Below are 15,748 nucleotides of genomic sequence, written 5' to 3'. Positions count from 1 at the left end.
CTGGTGGAGGTCCTTACGAACCACGTCCAGATAAGGCGTCCAGGGTGAAAAAAATTAATGAAAAAAGTCGAGCGATAGGAACATTTTTTAATATAAACGGCCATTAAAAAGTAAAAAACCGTAAAATTGGCAGTTAGCAACAAACCGCACGTAAACAAGTCTACAAGTTGTGACCGGAAATGACAGTGTATTTATTGGAGTATACTGACTTCTCATCCCCACTGATACGTATCAAACTGTGTAGTGGCATTCCATTTTCCGCGCGTTGGCGACGTACTTCGCTCCTTCCTGAATCAAGGTAAGAAATAAAACAATTTTCTTTACGGTGATAATTTCGTTAGTCCATTCTACATTCTGTTATCGGCCTTAAATATCTTTGGTTACATTCTGTAACATCAATGGTGGAAAAAGTACCCAATTGTCATACTTGAGTACAAGTAAAGATACCTTATTAGAATATGACTCAAGTAAAAGTGAAAGTCTCCCAGTAAAATCCTACTTGAGTAAAAGTCTAAAAGTATTTGGTTTTAAATATACTTAAGTATGAAAAGTAAAAGTATAAATCACTTCAAATTACTTATATTAAGCCAACCAGAAGGCACCATTTTCTTGTTTTTTAAAACGTAATTATAGCCAGGGGAACGCTCTAACACTGACATAATTTACTAGATCAGAGGCAGTAAGGATGACCAGGGATGTTATCTTGATAAGTGTGTAAATTAGACCATTTTCCTGTCCTGCTAAGCATTCAAAATATAAAGCGTACTTTTGGGTGTTAGGGAAAATATATGAAGTAAAAAGTACATTATTTTCTTTAGGAATGTAGTGAAGTAAAAGTAAAGTTGTCAAAAATATAAATAGTAAAGTACAGATACCAAAAAAACGAATTAAGTAGTACTTTAAAGTATTTTTACTTAAAAACTTTGCCTGACTGTGTAACATACTGTCACTGACTGTCTCCAAGTGCCACCCAGTCCTTGACTTGGGATGGAATAAGGGCAGGAGCTGTCTTTTTCCAAGTCAGTCCATTCACTGAAATTCACAAATGACATTATGCTATAGTGGCTTCTGATTATTCACTGTTAATTATTTCTCCATGACTATTATTATAGCCCAAATAGTAAGCATTATTGACACTGGAAAGCTGCTGTGTCTGATCCCATGTAGACTTACCACCTCCTGCCGTTGTGCCCTTGATCAAGGCACTTAGCGCCCCAAATAGAACTGCACTGTTAGTCACATGTGGTCAACCCTCCATTTGGAGAGCTTCTGGGTGTGCAGGCTTCGGTTTTGATCCAGCCCTGAAACACCAAAAGTCTGCTTATCAAGGTCCTGTAGAGCAGCTGATGTTTAGGCCACACTGTGGTAAGACAAGGGCTTGAACAAAAGTCTGCACACCCAGTAGCTATCCTGGAGGATGGTTGCCACCCTTACCAAATACCTTTGTCTTTATAAAATGATTCCCTCATTCAATAAATCAGGAATCAAGTGTATAATGTAGGCTACTTCAAAGTATCTAACTATGCATGATTATATATAAGGCTCAAATATCAACACAATTGCACACTCAATTCGTGAAAATATACATAAAGTATTTCAGCAGATGTTGTGTGTTTTTGGTAGGAAAAGACACATTTTTGTGGGATTTCATTCATAGGAAAATAATTTGTTGTCAGAATAATCGTTTGAAAGTTATTAGAGCAATGTATTTTGGGCAATGGTGTTCTACACTGCCTTTTCTTTTGTCCCACATTCATATAAAAAAAACGTGTTAACAACCCAATCAACCAGGTTCTCACCAAAATACTTATATTATTAATGCCAATGCTGTTTTCTATGCTTGTTTTCTCTTAATACTGCGATACTGGTGCTATGTCGGATTTTCTGAAGTTGCCAGACTGGAGTAAAAATATGTATTTGTCCGTTTTGATTTGTGTGGTATCAATTAAGGTATTGATTGGGAATGGGGTTACATTTTTATGATGGGAAATGCATCAGTAAATGTGGGGAAACAGAATTCCCCTGGTGCAACTGCATGGTATTTGCAACTGTAATGAGTCTGGACTATGATCAATTAAGCCATATCAATGCAGTTAAACAGGTTAATGTAAAATAATGAATTATGTTGGCTTACACTTATGGCACTTCCAAGGTCGTTTCATGATGATCATTACAGTCATGTCAGTCATTTTATATACTTAGGCTATTGTAACAAGGCATATGCCAGCATTATAAGCCTACTGCGTCTGCCCAGAGGCCTACTAAGCTTTCATGGCAACGGCCATTAGCGCTCACTTTGCAATGTATGAGCCCTGGTTAGAGTCCCTGTTGCAGCTTTCACTTTCTTCCTCTACATTGGTGGCGGTGTTGGGATCACATCCCAGCTCACGTCTAGTTCTGTGATCTAGTGTTGGGAAGCATTCTGTTTTTCAACATTGTGTTGGGTGTAATTACATTGATATGTCTAGTGAACAATGGGCATGACGGATAGAATTATTCAGTGAAGGTGTGATTAAGCCTTACATCAAAGATGCATGAAGCTGAATGGAAAGTGTTATGCCCTGACCAGTTATTCAGAGGAAAATCCTCTGTGACTGTTGAATTGACATACGTTAAGCAAACACATTCTACACATTTACAAAGGACCTGTGTAAAGTGTTATTACAACCATGGTGTTATTTTGTTACTGAAGCTTAAATATCAATAACCTGACAATGATCCACATCATATGGGTAGACAAATAATGGAAGTGTGTTATGCAGCAAACACAACTATCCTTTTTTTTAGGATGCAAACCAGTAATATGAATCACTGTTGATCCATCCTGTTCTGATCTAATGAGATGGATGGAGGATTTTCTACGGCCTAGAATCAAGGCTTTTCCCAGTCATGAAGGACGAAGCTAGACCCCTCTTGATTCTCATTGGCAAAGACTGAACAAGTTAGGGGTTATATGTCAGACTTACCTGTACCACTTTACCCAACATGTTATACCCCAGAGGATGCAAATAAACCTATTTTAAAGGTGATATAACTTTTATCATTGTTATAGGGCTGTGAAACCCATAGCCAAATGGCTTCAGACTGAGTATTTCTCACTGGAAATTGCTGCTTACAATGAACATAGCTTAGAGTATTTAATTAATGTCATACTCTTCTATACCACTGTTCCCTTTATCTTAAACCCCATAGGATGTAAATAAACACAAATATTTTATACAAAATAATTCATACAAAAGTCAAGAGTTGGCTATAACATGAATACAAACAAGGTGAGTGTGTGTATCCCCATTCTCCAATCAAATACCTTTATCAATACCCCAAAAAATAAATAATGAAATGTATTTTTCTCCAGTCTGGCAACCCTCATAAAATTCGAAATAGCCTCTTGTAAAATGCATTATGAAAGAAATGGTGTAATGTAAACGAAAAAGTGGAGCCTTGTATTAAATGCATTGAAGACAATTGTGTAATGTAGGCTCCACAAAAATGCACAAAACCTGCTGAAATACTTTTTGTAGGTATTTCCACGAATAGAGTGTGAAATTGTGTTGCACACACACTGAAATGTTGCACTCTCTCTCATCGGGCAACGGCCCACTCACAATGGCACACACGCAGCACCACAGACATGTACTGAAGGGTCATTCCGATAATGCCTTATATGTCGTTTTTTTATTGATTGATCATATTCAATAGTGTGCTTTCATGAATTATATTATATATATTTTTTTGTGAGCTGGCGGACACCCAGAATAATAGTTTGTGTGGATGTGCTTACTAACGGGGAATAATCTATAAACTAACAAAATAAAGTCGCACATTCCATGTATAATCTCCCAGCAATTAAATGGGTATTTACCAATGTTTCGGCATCACTGTGCCTTCCTCACTGTGCCTTCCTCAACAATTATTAAACTATTTTCCGTGACTTTCATGACCTTACAAACCATCATTTGACAATTTGGAACAGCGCATTTTGCCATTCAGCCTGGCGCATTTACAATCTGCGCAATCTCGAACACCATACTGTCACCCACAGATTCACAGACTAGCAGCAAATACATTTGAACGAAGCGGAATCAGGAAATGAATGCCCACTCTCCATTGCTATTCAATAAAGATCCCGCCTTCATTCCGCTTTGATCAACCTTTTCTGCCTCGGCGTGTGAATCTGTGCCAGCAATAGGCTATTTTTATAGATAAACCAGGTCGTAATTCCCCAAAAATGAGAAGTGCCTAAATCAAGGTCTGGTGCCGTCTGCAAACTGTTATCTGTGTACCGCATAGGCTTTTAACGCATGGAGTCGTTTCTAGACAGATGTTATAACTATAGATAATGGGCATCTCTGACACCAGACTTTAATGGACATTTTCCTCAATAGTACTACTGCATATGATTTTACAACTCTTAGTAAAAACCCTTGTCAAATCTGATTGGCCTCAAAGTTAGTCTCAGAAATCCCAGACCTAGGGCAGTATGCTGGAACATTGTTCATGTGGGAGGCAACCCATCTACAATTAAGACCCCAATAAAGTAATCAAACACTGATTTGATGCAAATTATCCTCAAATTTCTACAGTAGAGCTGATTGTTGTAGCCTAGCTTACCTTAGTCAAGGTTTGGGGGTCAAATACACTCATGGTGGGTACTTTACTTTTATATACATATTACCACACTGCTTGCAGTCTGACTGTGGAAGTTAAGATATTTTAAGAAACAGTGCTTTGACACAACCCTGTTTTTCAGATGTGCTCCGCCCAAATGGCCCTCGCCATTTTGATTGGCATTGCCACCATTGAAACTGTGACTGGTTTTAGTAACGGTATGGTTGACAAGTCCTGTGGCACAATGTTGCCCCTACATGGTTCTCCCACACCTGAGAGTGGTCCGTTTAGTGTCCTAAAACATTTCTGTTCCAGTGCTGCAGGAGATGAGACTATAGGTAAAGATCAAAGCACCCTGAATGTGTGTGTGTTTGTGTGCATGTGAATAAATGTGTGCAACTTGGAGTAAATTAATAAATGCATTTAAGAATAAAGAATCCAATATTCTGCATTTACACAGGAAGCCCAGTTCTGATATTTATTTCAATTATTAGTCTTTTGACTAATCAGATCAGCTCTGAAAAGATCTGACTCGTAAAGATCTAATGTGATTGGTCAAAATACTAAATAGTGGAAAAAATATCAGAATTGGGCTGCCTGTGTAAACGCAACCCTAATTGGCCTTGTCAGACAAGCTTGATGAACCATGGGTTACATTATGTATTATATATGTGAAGCCTAATAGTGGATGGTACAGAACACATTATACACTGAACAAAAATATAAAACGTAACATGCAACACTTTCAAAGATTTGACTGAGTTACAATTCATATAAGGAAATCTATGGATTTCAGATGACTGGGAATTACAGATATGCATCTGTTCATCACAGATACCTTTAAAGAAAAGGTAGGGGTGTGGATCAGAAAACCAGTCAGTATCTGATGTGACCACCATTTGCCTCATGCAGGATGACACATCTCCTTCACATGGAGTTGATCAGGCTGTTGATTGTGGCCTGTGGAATGTTGTCCCACTCCACTTCAATGGCTGTGCGATGTTGCTGGATATTGGTGGGAACTGGAAAGCGCTGTTGTACACATTGATCTACAGCATCCCAAACATGCTCAATGGGTGACATGTCTGGTGAGTATGCAGGCAGAATTGGGACATTTTCAACTTCCAGGAATTGTGTACAGATCCTTGCGACATGAGGCCGTGCATTATCATGCTGAAACATGAGGCGATGGCGCTGGATGAATGGCACGACAATGGGCCTCAGGATCTCGTCACTGTATTTCTGTGCATTAAATTTGCCATCAATAAAATGCAATTGTGTTCGTTGTCCGTAGCTTATGCCTGCACATATCACAATCCCACTGCCACCATGGGGCACTCGGTTCAAAACGTTGACATCAGCAAACAGCTCGCCCACAAGACGCCATACACGCTGTCTGCCATCCTTCCGGTACAGTTGAAACCGGGATTCCTTCGTGAAGAGCACACTTCTCCAGCGTGCCAGTGGTCATTGAAGGTGAGCATTTGCCCACTGAAGTCGGTTACGACGCCAAACTGCGGTCAGGTCAACACCCTGATGAGGACGACAAGCACGCAGATGAGCTTCCCTGAGACGGTTTCTGACAGTTTGTGCAGACATTCCTTGGTTGTGCAAACCCACAGTTTCCTCAGCTGTTCGGATGGCTGGTCTCAGACGATCCCACAGGTGAAGAAGCCAGATGTGGAGGTCCTGGACTGGCATGGTTACACATGGCCTGTGGTTGTGAGGCCAGTTGGACATAGTGCCAAATTCTCTAAAACAACGTTGGAGGTGGCTTATGGTAGTGAGATAAACATTACATTCTCTGGCCACAGCTCTGGTGGACATTCCTGCAGTCAGCATGCCAATTGCACACTCCCTCAAAACTTGAGACATCTGTGGCATTGTGTTGTGTGACAAAATTGCACATTTTAGAGTGGCCTTTTATTGTCCCCAGCACAAGGTGCATCTGTGTAATGATCATACTGTTTAATCCGCTTCTTGATATGCCACAACTGCCAGGTGGATGGATTATCTTGGCAAAAATAAATGCTCACTAAAAGGGCCATAAACAAATTTGTGCACATAATTTGAGAGAAATAAGCTTTAGGTGCATAAGGAAAATGTCTGGGATCTTTAATTTCAGTTCATGAAACAGGGGACCAAAACTTTACACGTTGCATGTATATTTTTGTTCAGTATAGTTGGTACCTCCTACAATAGATGACTATTTTTGTGTTTGAAAAGTATGAACCTGTCTATGTTTCTAATAATGTGTTACAGTGTCACTCCAAGCTGATCCTGCCACTCCGTTTAAAGGGTTTCTGTTGGAGGCTAGGGAATCACAGGATGGACCTGCTGTTGGCACCTTCACTCTGCTCACTCCCGCTCATAGCCGCCTTCTTGAGTGCAATGGCAATCCAGTGAGTCTGCTCTAATAGAAGTGTTTTCCCCCTCTTGTTGCTTAGTTACCCTCTTATTGCAGTTTATTTTACCCTCCTTATTCCTCATCTCACATGGTCAAGCATCAGTCTCATGATCAGACAATGATACTGGTAAAAAGGTGTTATCAAGCTAAGGAGCTTTGAAATGAACTGTATGGCACCTTTGATGTCAGTCTGTCCATGACTGTAAAATGTGTGTGTAGGCAGCTGCTGTTACTCAACCCAACAACCAAGCCAAGACATTCATTGAAGCCAAGTGGAGAGCACCATACAATGGACTTTTCTATTTCAGGTCATTATTCATGCATTAATTTATTCATGATTGAATTTACTTTAACATGCTGTTGTCGCACTACAGTAAAAGGGACATTGTCTGAAAGCATGTTTCTTTATATTTTTCAGAGTCACATTTATTAAAAACATGAAGAAGTTCTGGATACCAGAGGCCATTAACATCACCACCTGTCCTACTACTACTACTACCCCTATTACTACTACTACTATCACTACTCCTACTATCACTACTACTATCACTACTACTACCCCTATTACTACTACCACTACTACTCCTACTACTACTCCTACTACTCCTGCTATCACTACTCCTACTATCACTACTACTACTATCACTACTACTACTCCTACTATCACTACTCCTGCTATCACTACTCCTACTATCACTACTCCTACTCCTGCACTGCACACATCTGCACCCTCTACGTGTATGCTTATTAGCACTCTCATTCGGCCTTCACTCTTGGTAATGAGTCTTCCAAAAGGCCAGACACTTTGGCATAAGGTAAGTCATAATATGGATTTCAATATTTAACTTCTAGTTCTTTCAGTGTCTTGTTTAGGGAAATCTCCATGACTTCGTACAGCTGGGGACGTATCCACAAATTGTCTCAGAGTAGGAAATTGGTCGTTAGTGTGGAGAATAGAGACATTTTACTCCTACTCTTATGGGTAAAAATAAAAGCTATACATAAAACCTCTTCTTTAGTCATAAGAGTCCCACCTAGTCAACAGATATTTATTAAACCTCATGAGCTGTCCTAACCAGTTAAGAGTTACCAGCAGGTGTGTTGATAATAGAAAAGGACAGCGAGTCAGTGGTTCCTGCACCATAGAATAATGTTTTGATATTTCTATATGATCAATCCATAAATAATCTAGCCCTACATGCAACAGTATCTCTTGCGCTTTTGAGAATGATTTCACACGAGGCCTGATTCACATGATATGCCTAAATACTTATAACAGCTAGTCTAATAAATAATCACATGTTTTTATTATTTCATTGGTGTATATCATGTTATTTCAAGTTATCCCTATATCGGGCATGCCTATAAATTGGGCAATGGAAAGCATAGGTCTTATGTTAATTTTGATTGTGTTAGGCTAAAATTATAAGACCTTTCAAGTGTTTTATCAGGGCTGACCCTAGGCATAAGCGGTCGCTTAGGGTCCCCGACTCAGTTATTATTATTTTATTTTCTGGGGGGGGGGGGGGGGGGGGGACTCAGTCAGAGTCCCAACTTACTGTTGAGAGTTAGAATTGCAGCAAACTTGCTTTAAAACTGCAACATTGTCTCTGCACCCCATGGTCAAATGTACTTTAAAACCACCAAGAGTGTGGCCTCTCAAATGTTTTGCCCACCAACAAAACTTTACTTAGGGCCCCCAAATGGCTAGGGCTGGCCCTTCGTTTTATGAAACACTATCGGCAAGTGACTTGATGCTTACTGTGCTAAAGAGATTCAGAGTTGTTGAACGGGATGGATGAGTGTGTTAATATAATGGTAATTTTATAACAATTTTAACATACCATCACACTGAATGATTCAGTGCAATATGTCAATCACATTATTCAGAATATCAGAAATGGTTTAGAAAAAGGTTATGCATACCAACAAAGTGATCGTGTCATGCGTAAACTATACCAAATGCTAATGCAGGAACATTGCCTTTAAATTTCAATCACGCTGTAATGCTGAGCTTCGGCGATACGGAATGAATAGAGCTCTATATTTCCTTTGCGGTACCTCAAAATGTAATGATTACCATTATGATGTCACGCTCCTGACCTGTTTTTCCTTTCTCTTGTATTATTTTAGTTGGTCAGGGCGTGAGTTGGGGTGGGTTGTCGATGTGTTTGTTCTATGTTGGGATGTTTGTGTTCGGCCGGGTATGATTCTCAATCAGAGACAGCTGTCAATCGTTGTCCTTGATTGAGAATCATACTTAGGCAGCCTGTGATTCACGTGGTGGCTGTGGGTGGTTGTATCGCGTGTCTGTGTTAGCACCACACGGGACTGTTTGCGGTTTGTCACGTTTGTTGGTTTTTGTATGTTAAGTGTACCGTCTGTTTTCATTAAAATATCATGGACACTAACCACTCTGCATATTGGTCTGATCCTTCTCGCCTCTCCTCCTCGTCCGAGGAGGAGGATTACGACGATCGTTACAGAACCACCCACCAATCTAGGACCAAGCGGAGTGGAGAAGGGAGGCGACAGCAGTGGGAAAAAACCCAGGACTCCTGGACTTGGGAGGAGATCCTGGACGGCAAAGGACCTGGGCTCATCCAGGGGAATATCGCCGTCCCAAGGCGGCGCTGGAGGCAGCGAAGGCAGAGAGGCGCTGGTATGAGGAGGCAGCGCGGCGACGCGGTTGGGAGCCCGAGAGTCAGACCCAAAAATTTATTGGGGGGGAGGCACACGAGGAGTGTGGCAAAGCCGGGTAGGATACCTGAGCCAACTCCCCGTGCTTACCGTGGAGTGAGAGGGCGTCGTACTGGTCAGACACCGTGTTATGCGGTAAAGCGCACAGTGTCCCCAGTACGCGTGCTTAGCCCAGTGCGGGCTATTCCACCTCGCCGCACTGGTAGGGCTAAGTTGGGCATCGAGCTGGATGTCATGAAGCCGGCCCAACGCATCTGGCCTCCAGTGCGTCTCCTCGGGCCGGCATACATGGCACCAGCCTTACGAATGGTGTCCCCGGTTCGCCAGCATAGCCCAGTGCGGGCTATTCTACCTCGCCGCACTGGCAGGGCTACGGGGACCATTCAACCTGGTAAGGTTGGGCAGGCTCGGTGCTCAAGAGCGCGTGTCCTCCTTCACGGTCCGGTGTACCCGGTGCCACCTCCACGTACCAGTCCACCGGTGGCAGCCCCCCGCACCAGGCTGTCTCTCCGGGTTCTCTCTCCAACTGCTCCCACCTGTCCAGCGCGGTCAGAGCCTTCCTCCTCTCCAGCGCAGCCAGTGTCTGAGCTGTCTGCCTGCCCAGCGCTGTATGAACTGTCTGCCTGCACATCACCGTCAGAGCTGTTCGTCTGTCCCGAGCCGTCAGAGCTGTCCGTCTGTTATGAGCCGTCCAGCCAGGACCAGCCAGAGCCGTCCAGCCAGGACCAGCCAGAGCCGTCCAGCCAGGACCAGCCAGAGCCGTCCAGCCAGGACCAGCCAGAGCCGTCCAGCCAGGACCAGCCAGAGCCGTCCAGCCAGGACCTGCCAGAGCCAGCCAGCCAGGAGCTGCCAGCCAGCCAGGAGCTGCCAGAGCCAGCCAGCCAGGAGCTGCCAGAGCCAGCCAGCCAGGATCCACCAGAGCCAGCCAGCCAGGATCCGCCAGAGCCAGCCAGCCAGGATCCGCCAGAGCCAGCCAGCCAGGATCCGCCAGAGCCAGCCAGCCAGGATCCGCCAGAGCCAGCCAGCCAGGATCCGCCCCTCATTCCGGTGTGGCCCCTCATTCCGGTGTGGCCCCTCATTCCGGTGTGGCCCCTCATTCCGGTGCTGCCCCTCAGTCCGGTGCTGCCCCTCAGTCCGATGCTGCCCCTCAGTCCGGTGCTGCCCCTCGGTAGAGTGGGATTGACATGGAGGGTGGCCATTGGGAGGAGGCCAAGGAAGCGGGGTTTGACTATGGTGGGGTGGGGACCACGACCAGCGCCAGAGCCGCCACCGTGGACAGACGCCCACCCAGACCCTCCCCTAGACTTTATGCTGGTGCGCCCGGAGTTCGCACCTTAAGGGGGGGGTTATGTCACGTTCCTGACCTGTTTTTCCTTTCTCTTGTATTATTTTAGTTGGTCAGGGCGTGAGTTGGGGTGGGTTGTCGATGTGTTTGTTCTATGTTGGGATGTTTGTGTTCGGCCGGGTATGATTCTCAATCAGAGACAGCTGTCAATCGTTGTCCCTGATTGAGAATCATACTTAGGCAGCCTGTGATTCACGTGGTGGCTGTGGGTGGTTGTATCGCGTGTCTGTGTTAGCACCACACGGGACTGTTTGCGGTTTGTCACGTTTGTTGGTTTTTGTATGTTAAGTGTTCAGTCTGTTTTCATTAAAATATCATGGACACTAACCACTCTGCATATTGGTCTGATCCTTCTCGCCTCTCCTCCTCGTCCGAGGAGGAGGATTACGACGATCGTTACAAATGAGTTGATTTTACTCCTGGTGCAGAGTTTGTCTGGGCAGTGTCTTAACATCTATATGTAATACATGTATCACTAGCCACTTTAAACTATGACACTTTTATGTTTACATACCCTACATTACTCATCTCATATGTATATACTGTACTCTATACCACCTACTGCATCTTGCCAATGCCGTTCTGTACCATCACTTATTCATATATCTTTATGTACATATTCTTTATCCCTTTACACTTGTGTGTATAAGGTAGTTGTTGTGGAATTGTTAGGTTAGATTACTCGTTGGTTATTACTGCATTGTCAGAACTAGAAGCACAAGCATTTCTCTACACTCGCATTAACATCTGCTAACCAGGTGTATGTGACAAATAAAATTTGATTTTATTTGACCCTAAAACCTACTCCGAGCTGGGAGTTTTTTTTTTTGTTTAAACAGGTTCTGATAGGATTCATAGGACCTGTTCTGAGACGCTTTGTGGATACGAACCGGAATGTTTTGTTCTATGGTCCTTCTGCACTTAGTCATGGTGTAGATGATTCTGGTTTAAAGCAGTACCTATCCAACTGATCTTTTGTCTGGAAATGTTTAGTGTCTACAGTGCCATACTGTCTATTCTATGAGCAGAATGCTGGGCAATGATTTGACAACAGTTGTTATTTTGTTGCAGTTGTTCAAGATTTTGTTGTGTCCTCTCTCAATGGTTGTAGCCATCATTGCCTTTATTCTTTTGCTGCTATGGGAGCCAATACAAGTGAGTATCAATGACTTTATTTAAGCAATAATCCCCAAAGGGGTATGGTATATTGAGAAATATACAGTACCACGGCTATGAGCAGATTTTTAGGCACGATGTGTATATTTATATATGGCTGACAGCCAATCAGCATTCAGGCCTTGAACCACCCAGTTTATAATGTAATTTATACAACGGGTGGTTCTAATCCTGAATGCTGATCGGTTAAAACCTCACTCCAGCCCGTATCTATTCCACATGTTACCACCGGCTAAATCTATGATGTTAAAATGCCTATTTACTCTGTTCCATCTCACTGTGCAATCCACTGTCTCATCAACCCAGCCAGGCACTTAATAAGCTTGATCTCCACTATAAAAAGCATATAGACATTATCAGATTTCTTTTAGACAAACATCTAGTTTTCAACAGTGGAGATTTGTATAAACCTGGCTGCCTGTCTCTCTGACATTTGCAACATTGTTTTAATATTCAAATTCGATCTCCAGCTGTCCCATGGTAATTAACATGTAGGGGTCGGGACTAGAGAGAGGCAGGCAGTGTTTCCTAGCCAGTCTAAATCATAAATCGGCTGGCATAATTTTTATGAAAATATACAAAGAACTGTCAATTGAATAAAGGTCAAACTAAACGAAGTGCAGCTAGTTTGCAGTCTTTCCAGCTTCCGTTTGAAGTGATTGTGTTGCTGTGTTGTTGGCTAGCTCCTCTGAACAGTAGTGTCCTGACGAGAGAGAACATTTTCTATACCAGGCAAAATCGCGACTCATTAGCTCATTGTTATGGATGTATCCAAATAAATGTCACTAGAAAACAGCTTAAACAAATGCAAATGCAGCTACTGTTATTCTTTTTGACGTTTGATGTGACTGTAAGTTAGCCTTAGTTGGCTAGCTAGCAAGCAAGAGATAAGTACGTTGCCAGCCAGTATGAAAATGGAACATTTAGAATGAACGACGGGGTTGCGTCCATAGAAACAGAACAGAACGACTGGGTCGTGCCTCTGGCAACCGAACCAATAGAACGAACGACCAGCCGGCTTGGGTAGCAACCCTAGATTTGTGTCAGGACTATATCTTGTGGAAGGAAAAAATAGTATGAATAAATTAATCAAAATAAAGTTTTAAATGAAAATATGTCAGTCATTATATAAATATATTGGTAACCCGTTGAATAAAAGTGATAATGCCCTCGAAGCCAGTATTTGGAGGATGTATTGGCACGGTTTGCCGGCCCTCGTCGAATACCCATGCCAATAATATCCTCCAAACACCAGCTTCGAGAGCATTATCACTTAAATATAAATGGTTTGAATGCAGTTTCAGCCAATCACCCCCCAGGACCCAAACTAACCAGTTTTTAGTGAATAGACTTTCTTCCTGCCAGAACACTGTTCTGCTATTCAGGGTTGGGGTAAACTCCATGTGGAGATGAAATGTGTGTGTGTGTGCTTTTGTCTTATAGATAACTCTTGTGGCTGTTGTGGGTGTGGCAATGGTCCTGAGCTTGGGACAAACGATTGTTGTTTTTCTACCCTTTGGGCCCAGCCACGAACTGTGAGTTCCTCAGATCAAAGCCTGAAAATGTGTGTTGAAAGTACCTGAATTGAACCTCACACTAGTAAAGATGTTATGTATATTTTTTCAGGAGGTCCATCTGTGATTTGGTTCTCAGAGTGATTGCCTTCACAACGGAGGTTTTTACCAGTAAGGAACTTCACCTTTTGATTATAACTGAAGGAGAACAATATGTCATAGCTCATGTGATTCCATGGGGTTACATAGTTGACTCGTCAGATCTAACCTATATTTTACAAGAAATCTTTCTCTTCTCGTTCAGTGGAACCCTGTAAGGTTGCGAACAAAATCAACAATCTCTGAGTGTTAGATTAGTTCTGTAGAAGGCTTACTACAGTATACCTACCCTGTGTGTTGCGGTGTTGACAGTGAATGAGATCACATTTTCAGGTTTAGCTTACTCAACCTAGTTAGTAGTACAATGTAATGGTTCCCAACATCGCTCTCACTCAAGCTACATGCGCTTTTCTCTCCTTCTGTGTTTCTCATCCCACTCTCTAACACAGTGGTGGCCATATTTGTGGGTCTGGAGGAAATTGAGAAGTGCTGCTCGATACACTGGCGCATGAAAGTGATGGGAGGGTATACAGCCTGGGTGGCTCTGTTCTACTTGATGTTCATATACCTCTGTTGCAACCAGAGTTACCAGAAGAAAAGTAAGATTTGTAAATATTAAGCAGGTTACTGTTTTTTTTGTCATGAATCTTGTTCTGGAGGCAGCTCTGAATAGTGATAACCCTAATGCCTAACCCAAACCTTAAATTAGGACCAAAAACTTTTTTCCCCCCACAATTATTTTACAATATAGACCATTTTTACTTTTCATCTATACCTTAGTACGATTGCTCAGTTCTGCCTCCAGGACAAGAATCATGACAATAAACGTCAACCTGCGAACATTAACGTCTCATCTCACCGTTTAAGATATTGGCATTTCTTAAAAATGTAAATCGATTTGAATATGGTTTTGTCTTCTGTTCCCTTCGCAGGAAATTCAGGAATTGATGACAAATGGATTGTGCCAAAGAGAACGGTAAGTAATCATATTATAAAGGTCACTGTGTTGCCTCCACTTTCAACCTAAAATCACAAAATACTTATCATAAGAATGTTTTTTTTTATATATAATTATGATTGGATGACCGAATACATGTGGGGAGGGGGTGCTTTGAAATGCAATGTGTCAAAACACATTTTCATGTCACTTTTTAAAATTGTAGTAATTTTTTCTTCTTTTCAGACAATCTCTTTTGAAAAAATCCTCAAAGTTATCCTCGTTCTGGGCAACTTGGGTTTTACAGTGGCTCTTATCATTGGAATATATACTTATGAGACATAAGGACGGTGTAAAGCAAGAGGTTTGCGTCGTTACATTAAAACATGTATTATGACAGTAGGTTTATACTGTAGATACGTGTTATCCACTTGGTAACATATTGTATGTCACACATGCACTTTAACCCTTGTTTATCATTGTTTATTTTTGGTTTGGGTTACAATACACGTTTATACTGTATCATGAATACTTAGATGTTTTACTATAGCTAAATTTCAATCCATATGGCAACAGATTTTCATGCAATTATTCTAAAATCCACATAAAACAATATGCACATTTTTCCACCATAGTTGTTTTCATCAAATTGACTTGTTGCACATAAAAGGATGTGTGAGATTACGTAGTGCACATAAAAATACCTTTTGCGGTTAAATTCCCATGTACCGAATAAAACAAGTTAAATGGGTTTCAATTGCATTTTCAACTCTACTTTTCTCACTCAAAAATGTATGTTATATAGCAAGTGTGCACTCTGGTATTGGCAATGTGCTCTAGTCATCAGCGCACAGATTTAGTGCACTGTTGGCTAGAGCACACGTATAGCCTACATCAAGTGTACTACGAGGTCCAGAGCCTGCTGATTTTCTGTTCTACCCGATAATTAATTGCACATACCT

The 15,748-nt window shown here is 42.1% G+C and overlaps 1 protein-coding gene across 1 annotated transcript; it reads left to right on the top strand.

Moving 5' to 3' along the window:
• Positions 1-213: 213 nt before the first annotated feature.
• On the top strand, positions 214-15,537 carry LOC129867319 (putative ferric-chelate reductase 1). The gene is made up of 11 exons (XM_055940644.1): positions 214-298; positions 4,751-4,946; positions 6,871-7,010; positions 7,235-7,323; positions 7,434-7,830; positions 12,132-12,215; positions 13,680-13,771; positions 13,863-13,921; positions 14,299-14,448; positions 14,782-14,825; positions 15,033-15,537. Exons 2-11 carry the CDS (start codon positions 4,751-4,753, stop codon positions 15,129-15,131), a joined length of 1,350 nt encoding a protein of 449 aa, XP_055796619.1. The 5' UTR covers positions 214-298; the 3' UTR covers positions 15,132-15,537.
• Positions 15,538-15,748: the final 211 nt, after the last annotated feature.

The sequence above is a fragment of the Salvelinus fontinalis genome, chromosome 12 (assembly GCF_029448725.1).
Source record: "Salvelinus fontinalis isolate EN_2023a chromosome 12, ASM2944872v1, whole genome shotgun sequence".
Classification (NCBI taxonomy): domain Eukaryota; kingdom Metazoa; phylum Chordata; class Actinopteri; order Salmoniformes; family Salmonidae; genus Salvelinus; species Salvelinus fontinalis.
Note: the sequence above shows the minus strand (reverse complement) of the source record. Positions and strands in the feature narration are given on the sequence as shown.